Source organism: Phaethon aethereus (genome assembly GCF_964289735.1).
Source record: "Phaethon aethereus genome assembly, chromosome: Z".
Lineage (NCBI taxonomy): Eukaryota > Metazoa > Chordata > Aves > Phaethontiformes > Phaethontidae > Phaethon > Phaethon aethereus.
The window spans coordinates 22795747-22818161 of record NC_138577.1 but is presented as its reverse complement, the minus strand read 5'-3'; the positions used below and the strand labels follow the sequence as shown (position 1 = coordinate 22818161).

At 39.1% G+C, this 22415-nt stretch overlaps 1 protein-coding gene across 1 annotated transcript in view; it reads right to left on the bottom strand.

Moving 5' to 3' along the window:
* The window catches only part of RAB3C (RAB3C, member RAS oncogene family), a gene marked incomplete at its 5' end in the record, with an annotated part of 132139 nt that overhangs the window by 6148 nt on the left and 103576 nt on the right, over positions 1 to 22415 (bottom strand). The window contains one exon of the mRNA XM_082013533.1: positions 5369 to 5493. Within this exon, the coding sequence (XP_081869659.1) occupies positions 5369 to 5493 (125 nt within the window). The remainder of the gene's footprint in view (positions 1 to 5368; positions 5494 to 22415) is intronic.

The window sequence follows — 22415 nt, the reverse complement described above, 5'->3', positions numbered from 1 at the left end:
TTTCATTCGAAGGGTGAAATTTTCTTCTCATTTTTGGTGGAATTTATTTTCAAAGCACTGGGAATCAAAAGAAAGAAAGAAAGAAAGAAAAAGCTGAAAAGAAAGACTTTAAGGCAGAAATGGCCCAAAAGCGATGAGAAGAGAAAGGATAGAAAGGGGAAAACCAGCCCAAAATATGCAAAGTAAGGTATGTATTAAAATCTGATGGGTACCATGACTACTTCTCTGAGTGACAAGCTGTGGAGATGCACTGAAGACCCAGGCACTGCTGTCACTGGAGCATGTAGGATTCAGAGCCCTTTGCAGGTGCCCTGAATACAGCGTGAAGGGAGTGTGAGAGCTCACCCAGAAAGAGCCCGTTTTGTTTTCTGACATTGGTTGGTGTCTTTCACACTGGGAGAGACAGTGTGCCAGGATACATTTAGAAAGCAGGTGAGTGCACCCTAGGATCTGTAATGGATGGATGCCCCCAGCCATAGGTGGTCCTGGGTGGCAGAGTGTAAGAAACATGAAGGCAAAGAAAATCTGATGGGAAGGGCACTGCCCTGAAAACTGCTGGAGAGAACATAAAGCTGGAGGTAGATTTTAGGGGGAAAGCACACTAGATGATCACCAGAGGTCCCTTCCAGTGAACATTTCTATGATACAATAGCTTCGTTTCCCAGAGCCTTAACCAACCTGAGACAAAAAGGTGGGATAGGACAAACAGGACCTTACAGAAAAGGTGGCCCGACATTTGGGGTTGATCGTGCAGTACCCATCTAGTACCCGGCGCAGCATGAGGACAATAGGTATGGATTAGACCTATGGCAGGACTGTACTTTTGCAGCAACTTTAGGGGCCCTGGCCTTAAAGATATAATATACTATGTAATGGCAGTACTTGCAATTAAAAACTAATGAGTGTTGAAATGATTTATAGCACACACATAGCAAATAGGAGTTGTGCAGAAGCACATGAGCAACAAAAGAACACATGTAAAATTATGTACCTGATTTGCATGCACAGCAAAACATCATAAATAAATGGAGAAACTGTATGTCAAACTACATATGCAACTGCCCATTTGTGTGTGCAATTACTTAGACTCTGTTGAAAGCTCTGTGCACACTTCTGCCTGCTAATCCTTTGCCACAATTTAGGTCACAATATATCATACAGACCATGAATAAAAGGAGCCAAAAAATTAATGACAACTGTGAGTCATTCTTTTTACTTCTGCTCTGAGAAGTGACACCAAAATCTTATGAATGTATGAAGCTTTGAAGTCGGCTGGGATGCAGGAGATAAATATGTCAGAAAAGCTGTGTGAGTAATGCAGCTGGCAAGTGTGCGTGCATTTTGCTTGCAAGAAGGTCTAAGCTTTTGTTACTAAAATGCTTTAAAGCATGTAAGTGCTGAATATCTTAGCATTTCACTCAATAGTCAACGCATGTAGTTCTCAGAGCAAACATTCACGAACAGACAAAATCGTGTAATCATTATGTTCCACACCCTTTTTTGGTAGTGATTGATGAATACACTTGTTTAAATGTGTTTGCTGCGATTCCCCTGTCAATATTACCATTACATTAATTAGTTCTCTCTACTGGCTGGTTTGTCACATTTCTGTATTTTCGTGGTATGATACCTCTGTGAGGTAAAGTTACATGACTCAGCTGAATTTATTTGATCCTGTCTGTTTTCACCTCATTTTAACATTACTCTTCTAATGACACTATTATGTTAAGCAACCATGAAGGAGTTTCTCAAAAAAGGCTGTACCACTTACAAAAAGTACTGAATAGGGTGACAAGGAATGGCTAAGGTGTGAGATGGTCTTTACATCTGGAACAGTGAAAGTCTGGGAATTTCAGCCTGGGAAAAAAGGAGGTGTATGATAGAGGTCTCTGAAAGCAATGGTGTTACAGAGCAGATAACAGCAAACAATTGTTCACTGTTTCTCAGAATGTAACGATGAAGAAACATCAAATAAAACTAGTAAGTGGCCAATTCAAAGCAGAAATCTCAGATAAACTGCACGTATTTAAAGGATGTTGTGGATGGTAAGATTTTATATGGTTTCAATTACATCATTGGACAGGTCCATGAAAAAAAATCATGAAAGGGCTATTGAATATAAAGGTACTGCCTTTGGTTAATGAGACCCACAGATATATTTTGCTACAATCTGGGGAAGTATCACTGTATGTTTGCCCTTTTATACCTTTCACAAGGTGCCTACTTCTAGCCATTACCGTAAGTAAAGTAGTATGCTGCTTACAGCTATGATCTGTGGTGGTATCGTCAATGTCATGCCCTATGTCATCAACAGCAAACTTAAAAAAAATCTAGACTGGAAATGAGACAAATTCTGTCTTCATAAACATTCTGTTAATTTCCCTTCAAGGTCAGATCTGGTTTTCTTAACCATTCCTTCTCTCTTTTGTGAACTTTCATTAGTGTTATGAGAGAAGTACTTGGAGCTACCACAGAATACTTGATCAGTTTATTCAGACCTTCACAGGTAATGAGGCCTATTGCTGGTTGATCTAAACCACTTGTTTGGGTTACACTTGAGAAATAAGTCAACACTGGGATTGAAAGAAATGATTGATTACACCTTGTTAATAAAACTGAAGGCCACACTTTTCAGAGAGGTCATCAGCCACAAAAGAGGCACAATTTTCCAATAACGCTGTTCTCAACAGGACACTGTGTTTCCCAGAGGGTTAAATGCCCAACGCACATTTTGACATTTTGAAAATCCGGCCCAAAACGTACATGTATTCATTTTCTCAGTGACTTCAAATAAACCAGGACTGAAAATAAAACCACACTTGAGAACAAAGTGTTTCACAACATGTTCTTTGTACAGCACTCATGCATTGTGCTTGCTTATAATTGTGGCTGCAATCAACGCTGCAGACCATGGCATCAAAGGGCCCACAGTCTTAAAATGTCTTGCTGGACACAAAAATCTATATCGTTATTTTTAAAACTTGCCCACAAGAGAAGTTATCAACGCACTGGTAGAGAAAGAAAAGACAGTCCTGCGTGTTTGACACAACACGTGCCCTTCAAACTGACCAACATGGCCTGAGCACTTACTACAATTCACAGAAACTCATTCTGCTTTTCCTGACACCACCTCCCACAATCTTTGAGCAGATTTAAGAAATTATTCCAGTTGTACAGGAAACGTATAAACATTTGTGTGTGCAGTCTGAATACAGTAAATGACATACTGGATCAGAGCCACAATTTATCAAATATAGCAATCTGCCCTTGAGATAACCACAGGACATATATCTGAGAAAGGAAAACTCCAGAGTAGATAAAGATCAGAAGAGAGGATAATCTGCTTCCCTAAAGATTGAATTCTAAATACCAGGAGTTAGAGTTTGCTTTAAAGCCTGAAACATGAGTTTTGATATCTATGTCATTACTCTTTTTTTTTTTTTTTTGGTAAGAATTGGTTATTACAGATGAGGATTCCTGACTGTACAACATGCGAAGTTCCTTCTCATCTTGCTAAACTCATGACTTTGGGGATTTCTTGTCAGCACACTGAATTAATCTTTCTATAGGAGAGTAGTCTAAGAATTAGAAATTCAGATTAGTTATGTGACTTAAAAAAAAAATCTTCTAATGCTACATTGCAAATTTATGTTTATTGAAAGACATTTTATTGGCTGGACTAAATTTGGGGTAAAAGTATACAGTTACATATTTTTGATCTGTTTCTCCATTGAATACACTTTCCTAACTCCTACTAAAATGAATAAATGTTAGAAATGCTTACAGATGGAAGAACATATATATATATATATGTTTTTCATATATAACACATATTACAACATATAATGTGATGGGTGTTTCTGCAAATAAAAATACCCTCTGTTAAAGCAGGTGCAATGGTAACCATTTTGGTTTTGTTGCAAACAGTTTTAGAAACTCAGTTCTTCACAAATGTTGGCAATTTTTCTGGACATAACCTGCTGTTAAACCTTTTCTGTCAACTTTCAAGGACTAATTTATGGTAATTTTTAATGTATACTTTTGAGGTGTGCTCTTACACATACATAATGCTTATTTAGACAGATGCAATTGGAAGATATGTTATTCTGATGAAATTATTTACTAGGACAAGCGATTATACAGCTAAAAAAATTATTTAAAAAAAATAAGGTCAGCAAGCTATGAATATACGTATGTTAAGAACCACTGGCATGGGATTAGATCCAGCACAGGTGGTCTACTGTGAAATGCCACCATCTCTTTCTGTTTCCCATGCAGTTACTCTTATAACACCCTTTCCTCTAAACACTTATATAGCAATAGTGACAAGGAGATCTAAGTTATACACATGTTCACCAGACTGAGCCTTTACCATACTTAGTTTTAAAAATAATGACAAACCCATGCCCAGTAGAGCACAGAAATTGACTTCCAATGATGCCAGGGTTTGACTTCTACACCTGCTGAGCATGCTCTCCAGAGATTGGCAAATTTGAAGGTAAAAAACAGGCCAGGTAGTAGTATTGTGATGATGCTGTAGAGATTTTCCATTACTGTTTGGCCAGGGTCACCTCAAAAACATTTCATGGTATGAAAGGATATCACTGCTGGGCAGAAACAGAAAGAAGAGAGATGTTCACAGCTCCATAATTTTATGTGTGGACAACATTTGCCTCCTAGAAGGAGACTTTAAGAAAGAGAGTTTCATGTTATTTACACCTGTGTAAATGTGCAGTAGGTGAACTGTTAGCAGTGGGAGTTGGATATTGGCATCATTCTATTTTGGATTATTGGTATTGGAAATCATAACCCAAATGTTCTAAACTTGCAAAAAAGTCTAGTTCACATTTTGAGTAAGCTGTTTCTTCAGACTCTCCTCTCCTTTTGTTAGTTTGTTTGTTTTTACTTTATTTCTCCCTGGCTAGGGTGTATCTGCCTGTAGCTATAACTGTCTAAACATATTGTATATATACAGATACATGGCTAATGTTGCTGCTTATCACAAAGGCCATAATGTGTTTCCTATCTAAGGAACAGCACACGGACCATTTTATCAGATACGTCCTTAGTCTAAGCCAGCTGCTGAGCCAGCACTGGTCTTGGGGACACTTTCAGATAACAGACATGTCATGGCTCTGCATAAGGTCATCCCTGGACACATGTCCATTCTAATTATGTTACAGTATTAGTGATATCAACAAGGACAGTTCAGAACTCAGCCTGCAGAAACAACAGGGAGGTGGTGTATGACTATTCCTTTACAGTGAATGTATCACAAACATTTCATTACAAGTACTGTAGCAATTAATGATATTACTTTGTGCATTCTCACAAGCAATCATAAAGCTTTTGTCATTTGTTTTCTTACCAAGTTGCTCTGCTAAATGTTTGCCTCTCTCAGTGAAGATTACCCGTTCATCCTCCATGTCACATTTGTTACCAACCAAAATAACCTGGGCATTATCCCAAGAATATGTTTTGATTTGAGTTGACCTTAAGAGAGAGACACAGAGAGAGAGAGAGAAGTCAAAGCAAAGCAAATTCCCCTTAAATCAATTTCAAACAGAATTGTAACATGGCAGTACTGATTTTGACATCTAGGGTAACATGATTCTGTTTAATTCTGGATTTCAAATAAACTAAGGAATTCTGTCAGGAATTATTATTACACAAATAATATCAATGCAAGTTTTACTTTTGCTCGTTAAAACAAGACAGTCTTTCAATATTTTATCCTGCCATCAACATTCTTCCTATACTTTTAGAAAGAAGTGGTGACAATTTCTCCCACACAATTAAAAAAAGTATTTTCACATTTTAATGCAAACCTCACCATCTAAAACAACAGCTTTGAAACAAAATCAACAGCTTATTAATTTCTTATCTTTCCCCTTTTAAAATCAGGATCTACATTTATCAGTGATAAAATAATAATGGCTTCAAAGCCATTCTGTCTTCCTTCTGTTTCTCTCCAGCACATTCCACTATCGGTCTTTTACCAGGATGACAGCAACGTTTACTTTGTGCATTAAACCATGCACATGGGCTGACTTTGAACTTTGTTTTACCTTCCATTTAAATTATACAAGCCCTAACCATGACTACAGCTGAACTGGAGTACCTGAGGCCTTGAAACACCCTGGGGCCTTGAGTGCTGGTGGTGAAACAGCTTACCCTACAAAGCTCTCTTCTGCAATTCGAATGCGATGCACCTAATGGGCAACTTAGGAGCACACTGGTAGCACCTCTCAGTCGCTGACTGCCACCATTCTGCTGATACTCAGACCTGCTCTGTAGGAAGGAAAGCTCCATGTCCTGGCTCCAGGCTCAGCCAGGAGTGATGCTGCTAGCTACCACCTTCTAACTGAGAGCAGTAACCTGCCCTTGAAGGTAACACAAGGTGCAGCAAGCTTACTCTAAGCACTTACCCTTTACCTTGGACTTGTGACCATGTCTGGCTTTAGGCTCCAAGTCAAGGATTTGGTAGGATATTAATATCTCTTCTGTCCCTACATGACCAATGGGGAGAGAAAAGATGTAGAGAATATCTCCCCTGCCTTGGTCCATACAGGGTGTTCCACAAAACTGCACTGAAATAGAAGCTAACCTGCTTAGCTACACATTTAGCAGGGGACAGCCTAGAAGAGAATCCTGTTGTGAATCAGGACCCTAGGTCTCAGTGAGAAAAAGTTGAAATAGGTTAAAAAATCCATCACCTAAGTGTTTTGGAAGCTGATCTGTGTGTGTGCTAAGTTCACTAGTGACCCCTTCTTATAATACAGCTGTTACCTCTAGGTATTCAGATCCCCATCTGCAAAATGTTTCGTGCACAAAAAAGATCATGAGGTAGTCCAACAACCATTTTCTGTGAAAGACAGAAAATGGATCAAATCTCCCCAGCTGGCTTTGCCTATTGCATGACCAGAGGAATGGTCATGGGCAAAAACTGCTACAGCTGTCTCTATAACCCTGGGTACAAAGGCATTGCCCACAGGCCCAGACCTCCCTGCACGAGTCAAAGCACCTTTAAGCCACGTGTGATGGGTTTGCGGTGCTGGGCAGTGGAATTTAAGGGGAAGGATCACACTGCCCCTTGGGGTTGTTTTACTTCATCAGAATGACCAAAAGGAAGCTGGAGCAAGCCGCAGGCCTTTGTACTACAGATTGTTCCGTTGGGCCTTCCTTAAAGAAATGGACACAGTGCTATTTTAAATCTGCTTTATAGTAATTTGAGTAGGCGATCATAAGGTACTGTGACCAAAGCAGAGGTCAGACTTCCCTGTATGCTTACATTTTACTAAAGATACAATTGCTCAGAAAAAAGGGCACTGTGCATTCATTTGGACAGAAATGTTCTTTTGGAACCATGCTGAGGTCTTCTGGAATTTGTGGTTAAGCAAAATAGAATTATTATTATTATTTTTTAACCAGAACTACATTTGTCACCATAGCAACTTTGCAAATACTAGTAGCTCAAACGTCAGAGGATGTTAGTCCATTAAGGATTCTAAAAGAGCTTAGCTTTGAACAGTTATGAGTTGAGGGTCAATTTGTTCCCCTTATTGTCAACAGGAAATTGAAGACATTTCAAAAGCAAAATATACAGTAAAATTATTAAGCTTTACAGAAGGAATTATTGTGTATTCTGCAAAGGTGAAATATAAGAAATTGATGGAGGAATAAATATAACCTGGACAACTGTCATCACACCAGTGTGAAGAGAATTCATTCAAGCCTTGTTCTTTAGACTTTCACTGCAGAGCCTTACATGAGTTTCTTTGCTTAAGGATGTAACTCCCTTCATTTTACTGCAGCCAGATATGATTTGCATTCAAATGCTTCTTATTACCAAAGTGACTTATTTTATTCTTAGACTTTTTTGTCTGGTTTGCTTATGTCTCATCTTCTAAAGAATATTTTAAGCAACAAGAGATCTTGTCCTTGATAACAACTCCAAAGGCTTATGTTTTGCAAAAGACTCTAGTGCAAAAATACAACTGACTGTGAAAATCAGTCAAATGTATCCCCACCCAACCTCACATCAGTAGGAACTTGGATTCAAAGAATAGAATAGGCTTATTGATGCTATGTTTGCTTTTAGATATACATTTCCGCTAATGGCTTCTATAGATTTTGATTTCCACAATTCTCCACAAAAGCCAACTCACAGGTTATTTAAAAAAGAGATTTTGCTGTTCCTTGCGTACATGACCTTTGAAATGACCGAGGCTTCTGATTATTCCAAAACACAGACCATTGTCCTTGTAAAGAACTTTAGCCTCAGGAAGATTGAAGACATGAAAAGGCAAAGCTGATGTTTGCAGTAAGCTGAATACAGCAATTCTTGTTCAATCTCAGTGACCTGGTGTATGTCAATAGTAATTTACCCTGTAAATCTTTCACATTCTAGTTTCATTGTAGGCAGGCAATCTGCAACATGCTTGAATTTTTATAATGTATAGACACCAGAGGGGCAGATTAATGCAGGAATTCAATGATCCATTACTTTCAGTGATCAACACAAGACTTGTTCTATCCTGTACTGCGATTCTGCCATATTCCTTGTCAGAAAAGAGCACTTGCTGAATGCTAACTAAAAAAATGCTATTTGCTTATCTTAAAACAGTGCTGTGTTTTCCACTACTGGTTCAGAGTACTATAAACTTACAGCAGGAAATCTCCGAAAGAGTTTTGGACTATTATGACAGAAGACTGTCAAAGATAATATGGAGGCTTTTTTCCTTTGTTTGCTGCAATGAAATACTATATGAAAAAAATGTTCAAAACACAGCTTTGTGTTTTGAACAGAAAAATCCTCCTTTGTTTGAAATGAACCCTAAAGGAAAGGCAAAGTTAAACAGTTCACACTGGCATATGTCCACACGCACACTGCTTCAGTGCTACCTAATTCTGCTTCTAGGAAATGCCTTGTAATACTTGTTAGTTCACAAAATATTCTTCTGAAAATATTGTTCTTTAGTTCAATAGATTATAATGAATTTTGTATTTCTGCCACTTCTAACACTGCTATTTACTGAAGGAGAAAATAAAACCAGTGTTGCCTAGGCAAAGCTATCCACTGTTACCTCATCTCTCATGAGCACACGGGTTTCAAAGTGAATATTACAATGCTTAAAATGGTGAACACACAATTATAAAGACCAAAGACGTTATTATCATGCACTATCCCCCTCCAAGTCTGCCAAAAAATTAAACGCCAGTTCTGGTTATAACCAAGCATAGTGAAATGCACCTTCATGACAGAGAGGAAGCAGTAGGTAAAAGGCCTGTGTTGCAGCACATTATCTTTGGGGAAAAGATCAGATACAAGCTTAAGGGGCTACATATGATGAGACTCTGCTTGAGGTCTATGAAAGAGTCAGTTTAATAAAGAACTTGGTTCTAGCAGGAAGACTGAAATGAACCATGAAAGAACAAAACTTTCAAAGAAGTAGGAGACTAACCTTCATGCAGCAGTGTGACCCTGCACCTCTGAACATGCAAGAACTTCAAATAATTGTCTAGGCAACAACAGTGAGGTGTCTGTGCATGCAGCTTACAGGGAGTGTTTCACAGCATGATGGAGTGGTGTTCAGAAATACACAGCCTCAGCTGGCTGAAGTAGCCGAGATGCTGGAAGCCAAGGTAGCTAGCACAGAGCAATATGGGAGTACTGCTGTGATGTTACCATTGTGCAAACCAGCTTGTTCACATTAAATTATGTGATAAAAGCTCATCTGCACATCCACAAAGGAACACAGAGAGATGACGGCAGGTGGGACAACCCAAATAATATCCTGGCCCTGGCTGCTTCCAAGTCTATCGCAGGAGCTATCAGCCTGTCAAAGGCCCATGCCCCCAAGCCCAGAAGAGCACAGGGGCACAAAGGCAGGCGACAACACAAAGTAAGGACTCAGAAGAAGAGATACCACATCCAGTCCCCTCCCAGGGCTGTCCCAGGAGAGCCTCAGCCCCACTGTGCAGGCGTGAACACCAGTCACCGTGGGTCAACACTGGAGGCTTGTATGTCTAGGTGCCAGCAACTGGGGATACTGGGATCCAGGGGCTACTACTGGGCAGACTGAGTGTATGAACCCAGCTGATGGAGGGACCCATGCTGTATATATGTCTACACAGATATATATTCTTATTGGTGGACCTCCATGCTGCTCTGCCAGGGAGTGGAGCAGGGTGAAGCTGTTGATGTTCTTTGTGGGAGTGCTCTGTGTGGCTGGCCTGGTATATATTCATATTAGATGTGTTGTACATGTGTGTGTTGTGTGCACATGGCCGGTGGGAATACATCTTCAGCCTCACTACTGGTTGGACATGGGGCATGGAGCCATCGCAGCCTTGCCTCTCTTGAGCTGTCAGATCCAGTGTGATGTATTTTCTCGTAAGAGTTCAGACTGAACTCAGCTACGCCTGAGTAACACTGCATTGTACCCTGGAGAAACTGCTACAGAAGCCAAACCTGGCACTTGTTGTACTCTATGTATTTCAGGTTGCACCCACTGATTGGCATACCTTAGGTTTCACTCTGAATGTATCTCTGGAGTATCACTTTTTTACTAACTCATATACGGACAGAACATTAATTGTACCTAGAATAGTCTCTAGTATATTCTCATGCACAGGCAGCAAGGATAGCAAACAGATATATTTTATAAAGATATGCCCATATAGTAAATATATCAGGAATATGAACTTTTAGAGACAGCCACCATCTGCATATCACTGTTTGGACCTAGAGCACTCCAAGGATGCCTGCCATCCCTAGAGGGGCTGGTTTCTATGGGCTTTGTATATGAATTATGTAGTAGGTCACATGCACTGACAGGGAAGAAGCAACCTAATGAAAATGCTCCAGAAGGGGCCCATGTATAATGTTTGTTCCAGCAAGTTCAGGGAACATGTTGTACTTCTGATGTTCTGGTTTCAGAAAGGAGTATACAATTAACTGGAGTGCATCATCTCGCCAGGAAAACATATAAAAAAACCCAAAGCAAAAAAAAATCCCAATAACCCAAAAGCAAATTAACAAAACCTCTACGAAAACTTTATTTTTAAGTTACAGTTATGTTGAGTTTTGCTGATTGATCCTTAAAATTCTGACATCTCTGTCTATAGCATGTTGCCTCCAAAGCCCATTAGCTGAACTATCAGGGGTTGCAGTGTAGTGATGAGATCTGGGGTAGAGTCCAGCTTATCTATTCTAAAACTTTCTCACTTTAAGTATTTGGTGAGGGGGAGTGTCAGAGAAGCAGTTATGAGTTTGAAGGTGTGTCCAAAAGCATTCAGTGTCCCCAGTTGAACTTCCTCCCTTTATTTGCAAGTGAGCATGCCAAATGACTGGCTACCTCTGAGCAGGAAGGCTTGCTTTCCCACTTTTTCAGGAGGCATAATCTTCCTTTTGTAATCGAGGCAATGGAGGGTATCTTTCCCCTCTTCCCCAAGTCCCCATCCTATGATGTGGGAAGGTATGGCATAGCCCTCTCCAACGCCCAACATAGACTGGGGTGGTAAGGGAAACTCTACAATGCCCATCTTTACAGGGGACAGGATCATGTCAGGAGCCCTTTCCCACCCTCCTTGTCTGTGGGGAGCTCTGGCACTCTCTCCATTCAAGCTGTGTTTTCCACAGGCTGAGTCTGAGTTCTCCCTCATACTACCAAGTGTCTTCTATACTTCAGTGTGTACCACATGCTCCATTCCTTTCCCTGTGCCCTCCTTGATGTGCCTTAGGAATGCCCCTGTATCTTGGAGTTTTCCCATCTCCTCTCTTTGTCCCACTCATTTTTGGGATATGATGGAGAATATAAGAGATGATATAGAATTATTCTATGCAGCATGTTAAATGATTGCAATGCTCAATCTTGGTGGCCATTTGGAAGCTGGCTCTGTACCAGCTGCTCCACACTTGGCACTCAGACCCTGCCACAGGGAGGGCAGGGAGAGAGGTGGCCCCAGGCCTTCCATCTGTTCTCCAGTAAGTAATCCACTGTTAGTGGGAGACAAGCCATCCCAAATGTATAAACCTACTAACCAAAAACACCAACTCAACTTTCTGATTGGGATTTTGAAGACAGTGCTGAGGTTAAAAATCTGAAGCACTCTGAGCAAAAACAAGACAGAAGAGTCCTGGAGTACTTGAATACTAGACTTTTTGTGGCTATGGTTACTGGCATAGTAGGAATATACTAGGAATAATTAGTGATAACATTAGTAATAATAAAAAAAAAGATCCTACTGTTTGCCAGAGTTCAGCTGAACTGACGAGCAGCTGGGGACATACACAGCCCAAAAAACAACTAGCTTTGAGAAACAGCTCAGGAACGTTCCTTCCTTACTGATGGGGAAGATCTGGATATTTATAACTTTTAAATGCAAACTATTGCTACTCATTTCATCATTCTGGCATGCTCCAACTGAGGGCCATAAAACCTCAATAATTATGGTTAATACAAATTCTTTTACCTCTTTTACCTTTATAATTGTTGAAGCAATTAGTTAAAATCAAGAAAAGCAATCAATAAAGGAAATAATGGTCAAAATAGAAAGCTGAGGTAGATGAAGCTATGACAGGAATGGGGAAATTGCACTTCGATCCTTCTCATCGAGGGTTTAAATCTACTGGATGTCCTAGCATCTCCACTTCTGTTCAGAATACATGTCATATACTGAATTGTGATGCTTATTGTGACTGTACCAGCACCTGCTGACTGCAAGTGCTTATTAACATATGATAGAGAATAGACTAAGATGTCTCAGCAACACACGAGTGTTGAGCATGGATGGAGGGGGATAAAGAAGGGGAAATAATTAACAAAATAAATTTCTTCCATCCTCAGTATCACAAAGCAGCAAGGGAAAAGGATCTGGGGAGAAGTGCATGTAATAGCAAAAATGGGGTATACTAAGCCTTTTACTCTTGCAACAAAGTGGGATATATGAATATTGTCCAGGAGTGACTGTATTTGATGTGTCAGTTATTGTTTATACAATATTATGTTTTCTGCCTGGATTGAAGGGCAAATGAATTGAAAAATGCCTCATGATTGTGAAATAAGCTGATATTGAAGAAACCAGAAGAATGCCAATGACTCACCACTCCTTCTCACAGGCTTTATCTTCCTTGTGCAGAGCCAAAGAGCGCACCATGCAATGAAAGGCTACACAGTTAACCTTCCCTTGGAGGAAGATAAATTGATGATGCAGAAGCTGCATGACAGGTGTGACACTAACAAATTTCTGGTTCATTTTCAGCCAGAAGGCTAGTCAAAATGCATATTACCCAGAGCATCACAGGTTTTCATCATTCTGGTAGGAATTGCGTTTACTTTAAGGAAAATAAATTTAGCTTTGCCAGTGAACAAAACACAAAAGCTACCTTAACAGAAGGTTCCACTACAAGTTTCTGAGGCCATAACTTCATTTTATAAAGTTACATGCCACATTTCAGTTTTGGCTATAGGTTATAATCAAAATTAATCCAGTTCTTTTGGAGGGTAAAACTGAACCAATCTTTAATATATACATTTTTATAACATTATGCAAGGAAATATGACATGTCATTTTGCAAAAAGTTTAGTTACTCAAAAAAAGAAAAAAAGAAAAAGGAGAGAACAGCTAAAGATGTAAGAGCTGATATTCTCTGTGTGTTTATGACATTTATTCTTATGCAAGCATCTTAGTGATAAACCATTACCACAATTGTAAAGAGAAAGTATATGCTTGCTCACTAATGTCCACTCTGGGTCTCCATTTAACACAATGCAGAACTGATATGGCATTGATAACTATGTAATTCTGTGTGCTACCCAAGATGGGAGGTAGGCATCACAGAGACTGATCAATCAGAATTTTTTTTTCTGATCAACCGTTTCTATCTGTTCTTACCTTGCACACAGAAGTGCCTTTCCATACAGAATACTCTGCTGAGTACTTAATTGAATTGTATTCCATTTTTAATATAATATACAAATTATTTTCTTAATAGTCCATAAACTAACGGTGCCTTTTCTGTACAGTCTTGTTTCAAATAAGAGTACAAAGAGCCTGTTGTTGTCAGAAGACTATTTTCTGACACTAAAATGCAAATCCACTGGATAATGGTATATGGTATCAAATTAATATATTGTGGGCAAAAGACATTCATGTTCAAACTGTAATTCTTAAGGTATGTCCCTTTACTTGGAGTTATAACAAAGGACCAGAAGCCTGCACGGCATACTTAATTTGTATTAATCAGGTTGCAGATGTCTTTAATTTTGGCACCTTTGGCACAGTCTCTGTATCCTGCTTTCTTCCCAGCTGTCAAATACACCTTGAAACTACTTTCCAATACTAGGAGCCCAATTATGCACTTACTACACTTAAAAAAAAAAGTAAAAAAAAAAGTTAAAAAAAGAGACTGTGATCTAAGTACTGTACTCTGTATCCTTTCTCCCCAACACCTCCTGTGCCTGAGCTCTGATGGCCACCTCTTCAGAAGAAAAGCCCACCAGGTGAGGTGTTTTCCTGTACCTGCACAGCCAGCACACCACAGCTGGCATTTAAAACAGCTGGCAGTGAGTCTAAGAACAGCCTTAGGCAGAGTAAGGTGTGACACACCTTACACTGACACACCTTACACTGACACACACAGTATGTCACCCTGACATTGCACAGCCTGGAGGCTTTTTTGTCATGGAGGCAGATGACAAGGTACTCATATGGAAGATCCTGACCTAATCCTAGGCAAGGTGGACATTGGCTGAAGGTGTGCAGAATTAATAAAAGACAGTAAATTCTCTGTCGAAGTCAACTGTGTTTCATTCCTTTTCTGATGTGTACTATATACTTCTTTTCCAGGCTTTTTGTTTAGAAAAGTTGAACAGATGTTTACACAGAGAGTGGAGAAGAGACTACAAAATACTGTGTTAGACATTGAGGGCAAAAAGATCTTCCAACCTACTTCCTTGTATTTTGTGTCATGAAAAAACTATATAAAATACATTTCAACATTTAATTCTTATTGACAGGAATACAAAATCCTCTCTTATAACAAGGTTTACTTATGAGCAGACCAACTAATATAACACATTTTCCACAGTGCGACACTGTAACAACACATAATGAACAATTTTTATGTCATGTATAATGAATGTCGCAAGCTGTATCATATTGTGGGAAGTGATTTAACAACTCACCACACAGACAAAAGGTTGTACATTTTAATTTTCTCCCCACTGAGAAACCCACCATTACATTATCATCCTTCAAAGCTACTACTACACATGCACAGTGCACACAATCATCAAAAATTAGAGTTTGAAAGGAGATGGAAAAAAGTATTTTCAGGAAAATAATATTCATGGAAACAATAAAAGGCAAAATACAGTCTGCACTAGCACGTCTTTTGACTATCCCCATGGTTTCATGTTCCAGATGCTTCCAAATAAATGATCCTGCTAATCACCAATTTATGTTGATTGCACAGACTGTCTCTGGAACCCTGAGTAATGACCCTAATCAATATAGCTGATCCTAACTCTGGTGTTTGAAAAACATAGCTGTGAAAAAAGGGAGTACTGAAGTAATTTACTAAAGCAACTACAGCATCTGTTTGAGTATATTACACTTTTAAGTAAATGAGCAATTTGCTGTCACTTAGAAATATATTTTTTGCTTGCCATTTTGTATCCATATATATACGTATATAAGGAAACAGATACAGACACATATGTATGTGTCCTCACATTTGCTATTTTTCTTTCTCACAGTGATGTGTTTTTGATAATTAAAAAAAAAAGAGAAGATAGTTAAGCAAACAATACTGATGCTGAGCAAGTCCTTTTGGTTCTACATGCTCATATCTAATACTTCCCTCTTCACTGCACCAGCAACGGTCCCCTAACCCTGGACTCTACTAATCTGCCAAAGAGCCTCTCTTGCACTTCTAGGGTTATCTATTAGCCTCTTGCCTTCAACCCCAAACAGCACCTGCACGGCAGTGACATTTTAAAGTAGCAAAGATTTACAGGCACAGTCAAGTTCTTTTCGTTTGTAACAACATTGATAGTTCTGTAGCTATAATTTAGCTGGGTCACATTATTTATGAGATATTTATTTTTCCTTTTTCTCCTTTAAATAGCAAATCCAGATTCATATTTGCAATATATGTGGCAAGTATCTGGCAACAAGATGTTCCTATTTTAGGGAACTTTTCATTAAACAGTTCTCTGGAATTCTGGATTGACCCTGACTTTTTACTGTCATATCTCATTATGAAATTCATTGCATATTTGTGGCTATTAATCCCTTTCTGCATGTTTTACCAGGAATGCCTCCCAAGTTTATCTCTCTTCTCCAATTCACTGGTTTGGATTTTATTTCCTCTGTTGTTTCAGCTTTCATTTTTCAAGTTCAAATGAATTCTGCTATTGCTTTTCTTATATCTGATCTTGTTAGATCATTTTGAGTTATTTTTCTTATTTGGTGTTTTGCACAAACTCTTTCATAAACATCTCTGTCTTATATGCACATAAATTGTGTTCTGAAATGCTAGTGTTCATGTTTTAATGAAGGGGTTAAAACAATCAATCAGACCTAATTTTAATGACTGAAAAATCTTACTAGGTCATTGAAGTCTTCTGTGATAAATTATCATGGATTATCCTTGTGAAGGGTTCATCCAGCTTGTAAGCCATGTGTCAGAGCTATCAAGTCATTTTACTTCTTGTTGATAAGATAGACAGCATTATTTTACTAAAACACCAAGGATATGTTACTTCTGTAATAGTACATTTTATACCAGAACGGGTATAAAGCCTATCAGCATTTTTTCTTTAATGTTACTTATCTTCTGTCTTCTGGAAGGAGAGCAAAGGAAACGTTCAGAGCTATACTTGAACCCTAGGCATAAAAATGTGATCCCACCATTGTGTCCTTGCACCAAGACTTCTTTGGAAGTGATTTCCCTATGTGGCTGTACACTTGCAAGCACAAGAGATTTTCAGTCCCCAAGGCCTGAAATTTTGAGTCAGAATATGTGGCCTAGTTTTCATCTGAACACTAGAGCTTCTGCCTTTTTTCACAGATACCTGAAATTGGACTGGCAAAATGGCAACTACCTTAATCTCACTGTTAACTAATACTGGTCAATCAGATGAGTATGAGTTATATAACTGTACTTTTTTTTTTTCTTTGAGGCCCTGAAGATAAATTTTGAATTAGTCTGGTCATACTTTGCTTTTGGGATGCTGCTGATCAAAATTCATTTTGTGAGGGATGCCAGGAGCCAAAGACAACAGTAAAAATCATTTAATTGTCTACATCCTCCCTGGCACAGGGTGGCAGGATTGTCTTGCTGACTGACCCTGCAAGCAAATAAACTGCAGACTTATTTCTCTTGACTCACAGAGGACAATAGAAGGCATTAGACTTTAGATTTTATTTGTAGGATTAAAAATAAAGCAAGAAAGAAAGTTGTAAAAAAGTGAGAGAGTTGTGTATTCATTCAGAATATCAGTAGTGCTGCTACCTGATTCGTGAATCAAGAGACTGTGTTTATATATATGCATGAGTGTGTGTATATATATATATATTTGCCTCACAAACCCTAGCTATTATGTGTTTTAATTTTGTTCTCCATCACAATTCTTCAAACAAAAGTATAGTGCCTGTCCCTCACCCCAGAAGCCATATTTAAAAAGAAATCCTGAGTGTGGCATAAGCTGTCAGCAACGTGTGCAGGCACAAATACAACTTTTTAGTAAAAGATTTGGAGATCAGATTTAAAACTAACACTTTTGAAAACTGAACACAGTGGCATTTTAACACAATATAGTCTAACCTCTCCTAGGGCTCATGCTGAACTTTCATAAATTAAAGTTTACCTCACTCTGCCTGTAAACACTTTAAAGAATACTGTTTAAACCATGTTAGCTAACACATTTTTAAGGTTACAACTTCCCTCTGGTAAAAAAAAAGAAGTGTTTAGTATTGTCTTACTGACACTTCATTACTGACTTCATTGGGTAGAGACCCCTCTTGGAGGACATAACGGTGTGCATTAAACATGTGTTTGAGTAGACAGTAATCTTTGGATGAAAAGCTTATAAGGGCAAGCATCACAAAGTCAGAAGTTCACCAGTGAAATTGTGTTGTGTCCCCAGAGTGATAGAGTGAAGTAATGTACTGGAAAATCAAGAGAATAAAACATTTCCTATGCACTGTTCCAGAAATGAAAGCCTAGAATTGCAAAGAAGTGTGAATGAATGAGCTGGACAACAGGTCTTTATGAGGCATGGAGTAGAGGAAGGACTGCACTTTACCAGAGTTTCCAGTGTGGTTGTAACTATCTCGAAAAAAGTGTATTTTGCCCTGTAATGTAATAAACTATCACGCACTGCCAACTCTGATCTTATAGCAAATCAAAATAAAGCAGTAAAACTTTTGCCCGTATAACCGCATCCCTATTAGAGATTTCTCTTGGCAGAGCTAGACAGCTTAAAAGTCACAACTCTTCACAGCTCTGACACAGATGGGCTGGCAGAGGTCTTTTTGGGTGTAATTAATCTGGTGTATTCTAGACAACTATTTTAGAATAAGATAAGTAATGAGCAAAATGTGTCTGTTTCTTGCCACTGACTAGAAGGGATCCTCATGTGTTTAATTTGGGTATGGATGGCTGCAATATAGTAGTTAAATTTGTTCTGAGAAGTCTCACCCACAGCTTTGGATGTTGTCAAGGTCTCCAGGGTTATAGAACTCACTAATAGACCACAAGATTTGTCCACAGAAAAGCAGTAACAGGTGAAGGTTCCCCACACACCTCTACCATCTCTACCAACAGTAGAGATAAAAACTAGCAAACATCCAAGCAGACTTATCTCATACCAGAGAAAGATTTCTGCAGAGCTATAACACTCAGGAGACAGTTTAGCTAATGACCGTATATAAACTTTGTTTTTATTAAACATTTTTAGCCAAGGCTGATTCCCTAAGGCATGGTCACTACCTGTAACTCAAGAAGGAAAAACACAGGAGTTAGCCTGTGGCAGACTAAAGAACAGCTGAGTACACCTCTGCGTGTATTGCAGAACTGCAGAAGGGTTACGTTCTGGGGCAAGATGGCACCATCTCCTGCCATTCAGCTTCCTTTCCCCCTTTTATTTACAGTCTCCACTATGTGATCTCTTTCACAGAAGCAGCAGAGGGCCTCTCCTCTTTTATCTCTGCTATGGATGTAGTATCAGTCTCCTCATATTCCTTCATATGGTTTCAGTCTGAACCAAGCATCCCCAAGGCAAGTGGAAAAAAAAGTGATAGGTGGACATGAAGAATTCTGAGAAAGTCTGGGCACATTTACTAGGCTGAGCAGATAAGAAATGCCAATGTCATTCTCCTCTCTCATGTGGAAAACCTATGGATATCATCCTGACCCTTGACCAAGTTGCAGGCCCAGTTTTGCCTTTTCATTATCATTAGAGATGCGGAGAAACATCAGCCTGGGAGACAGAAGGACAGTGGATGCAGGGACCTATATTTCCCAAAGACCATGTGCTACTAGAGACTCCAACTTAAGCAGAGAAAAATGGGATTCTGTGGATCACTTACAATCAGTAAGAATTCCTTGTGAGTATCCTAAATGCTACAGCAATTATCTCCATATGAACCATTTAAGAATTTATGCCCAGAATCAGCTGTAAAATAAGTACTAAACACACTGAAATGTAATCATATGTATTCAAAGAGAAGGCAAACTCTCTGCTGTTTTTTTGCAAGCCCAAGAACTAACTCAACTGCCACAAAACAGAGCTGGGGGGAAAAAAAAGAAATAGAACATACCGAGGTTAGCAAACCTAATTTCTTCCCTTGAGTTTAGTTCAGCTATATCAAGTCTGTGACCACTACTCAAGGTCCAGTGACTCTAATGCCAGTTTCTGAAGTGTTAATTTGCTATGCAGAAACTCAGCATTCGTTATTTGCTCAAAAAGTAAAACTTCAGTCATTTTGGTTGTTAACGCTTCTGACAACAGAAGGCAAAAGCAATGCTACTGCTTGTATACGCAGGGAACCAGAAGCCCAAATGCTACCAACAGCCTCGCTCACCACTGCTGGGTATAACTCAGAAAGGCCTATTAGAAAGTCCTCAGGGAGGACAGTTACTCTTCTGACCATTTGTCTGTGAATGGTGTCACATTGGACTGTGAGTGTATTTGGGGGATAACCATGCATTTCCCTATGCTGATCAGCATAGCCAAAAGACTAAAAGGGAGGAATGATGTATCTGAAAAGCCTAATGGTATTAACCACTAGGTACCACAATACAGAGAGGCGGAAAATTCCTGGATTTCACTGAAGCTAAATACTGCATAGCAACATTTGAAAGCAAAGTCTGTGCTGTTCACAGCTGAATGGGAGGTTACAGCAAACCTGGCTTCATTTATACATGCCTTTGTCAGCATCTGATGGGATTAGAGCATGAAATCGCTGCGTATAAAACCTTTACACCTCAGAAACTTCAGCTAGCCCTCATTGTCGTCTTAGAAATGTGTGCTGCTCTGAGCTCATTTAACCCTATAGGCATGGGGGCTGCACGTCAGAGTCACAAAAGGAATTTAAGTGGTTAGTTTCTAGCTCTGCCAAATTTTACTGTGGTCTGAGTGTTGATTTCTCTTTTCAAGATTTGCCCAAGACAGCTAAAATGTCATCTCCAGATTGTTATCTAACATGAGGACTTTACTGATAGCTCTGCTCAGAGACACAAGGTGTCCTCTGTAAGTAGGTTTTTGTGCTATGGACTGTGGATTTGCAGATTGGGGAACTGCCAGGGGGACCCATCAAGTGGTAAAGAGAAGGTCAATGGTAGTCTATTAACACGAAAAAGAAATTTCAAGCAGGTGGCTCAGTCTCATCAGGGCTTGTGTTCAAAGATACAAACAATGACCACTTCTCAGATAGACTCCATAAAAAGGAATGTATGCAATCCAAGGTCAATTTGAAGCACGGATGTGGGAGGTTTGGGAGGGGAAGCAGAATGAACTGCAATGCAACTGAACTGCTCTCTTTTCATGAGGGCCACAGAGCCCCTCGGGAACATGCAGAGAGCTTCCAGAGAAACTTGTCCCTTGGACCTAGTGCTTTCCACAACAAACCCGTGAGCTCCAGGTGAGCATCGATAGCTTCAGTCTTCCACACCGAAGTAGAGAAAAGAATTTGGACAACGAAGTTTAAATCTGTATTGTCTTTTCCCATTTGTCATAGTAGTGCTGAATAGATCAATCATTTCATAAACAAATTTTAACTCCTACCTTCTGGACATCTGGCAGGGGAAGGACTTAAAAGGAAGAGAGGATGTGACTAAGAAAGAAATTATGAGCTATCTGAAACCCATCCAGTTAAGTAACATGTGGCATGCATGAGCAGATGCTAAGGGATAATCAAGTACCTTTTCTAACATTTGTGGTAGATAATCTCTGAAGGCTGAAGTGCCATGCTGTCCTTAAACAATTTAGAATAAGAGGGTAAATCAGAAAAAAATAGAGACCACTGAAAGTGATACAAAAGGTCCTACTAATTTGTTGTAAATTGCATGTTACATATTTATATATCATGCGTGAGTGAGCGAGTCTGAGAGAAAAAACAAATAGCCCTAATCTTTCTAAAGCCCAGAACAAATATGCTGTATTTTTGTTAATATAATATGATTGCTAAATTAGAAAATCTTTCCCCCCTCTCTTCAATTTTGCCTTGAAGGTTTTTCTAAAATTTTTACATAGTATTTAGAAAACCCTCATCAATTCTGAAAAATGGCTGCTTAAATAGAAATCTGATGAATAACCAGTATTAAACAAAAAGAAATGTCTAAAAGCAGAAGACACCTATAAATGATAAAAATCCTTAATATAACCAAAATTCAGTTTGCTGATTCACTTCCTACTTAGTCATGCAGAGCAAAAATAAATATTTAAAAGCAAGGTAAATTAAGAACATGCTCTCAGTGTGGAAAAAAAAAAACAAACCAAAACCACTTGAATGTAAACAACTCACCTGGAGAGAAGAGATATATGAGAAGGAGGTAGCTGCTATATGGCACACCGAAATGGAGTTGGGCCTATAGCACATATAAGCAATATGCACAAAGCCATCTTTGGCTGCTTTCGGGAGAGAGGCAGGGGTGCTGCAGGAAGATACCACAGAATCCTTATATGGAAAGACGACAGCGTGGCACAGCATGCAAAGCAGGGTGAATTAAATGTGCTGATTAAATGAACAGCTTGCTTTTTGTACTTCAGTGAAGTTCAAAGCTTTCCGGCCAACCATTTTAAGCATACCTAGCAATCAAATATATGACTTATGTTATAAAACCCTGATGCAGAGAAACAGTAGGTGATGCAAAATTGATCTCTTTATATGCCTCTGCCCCT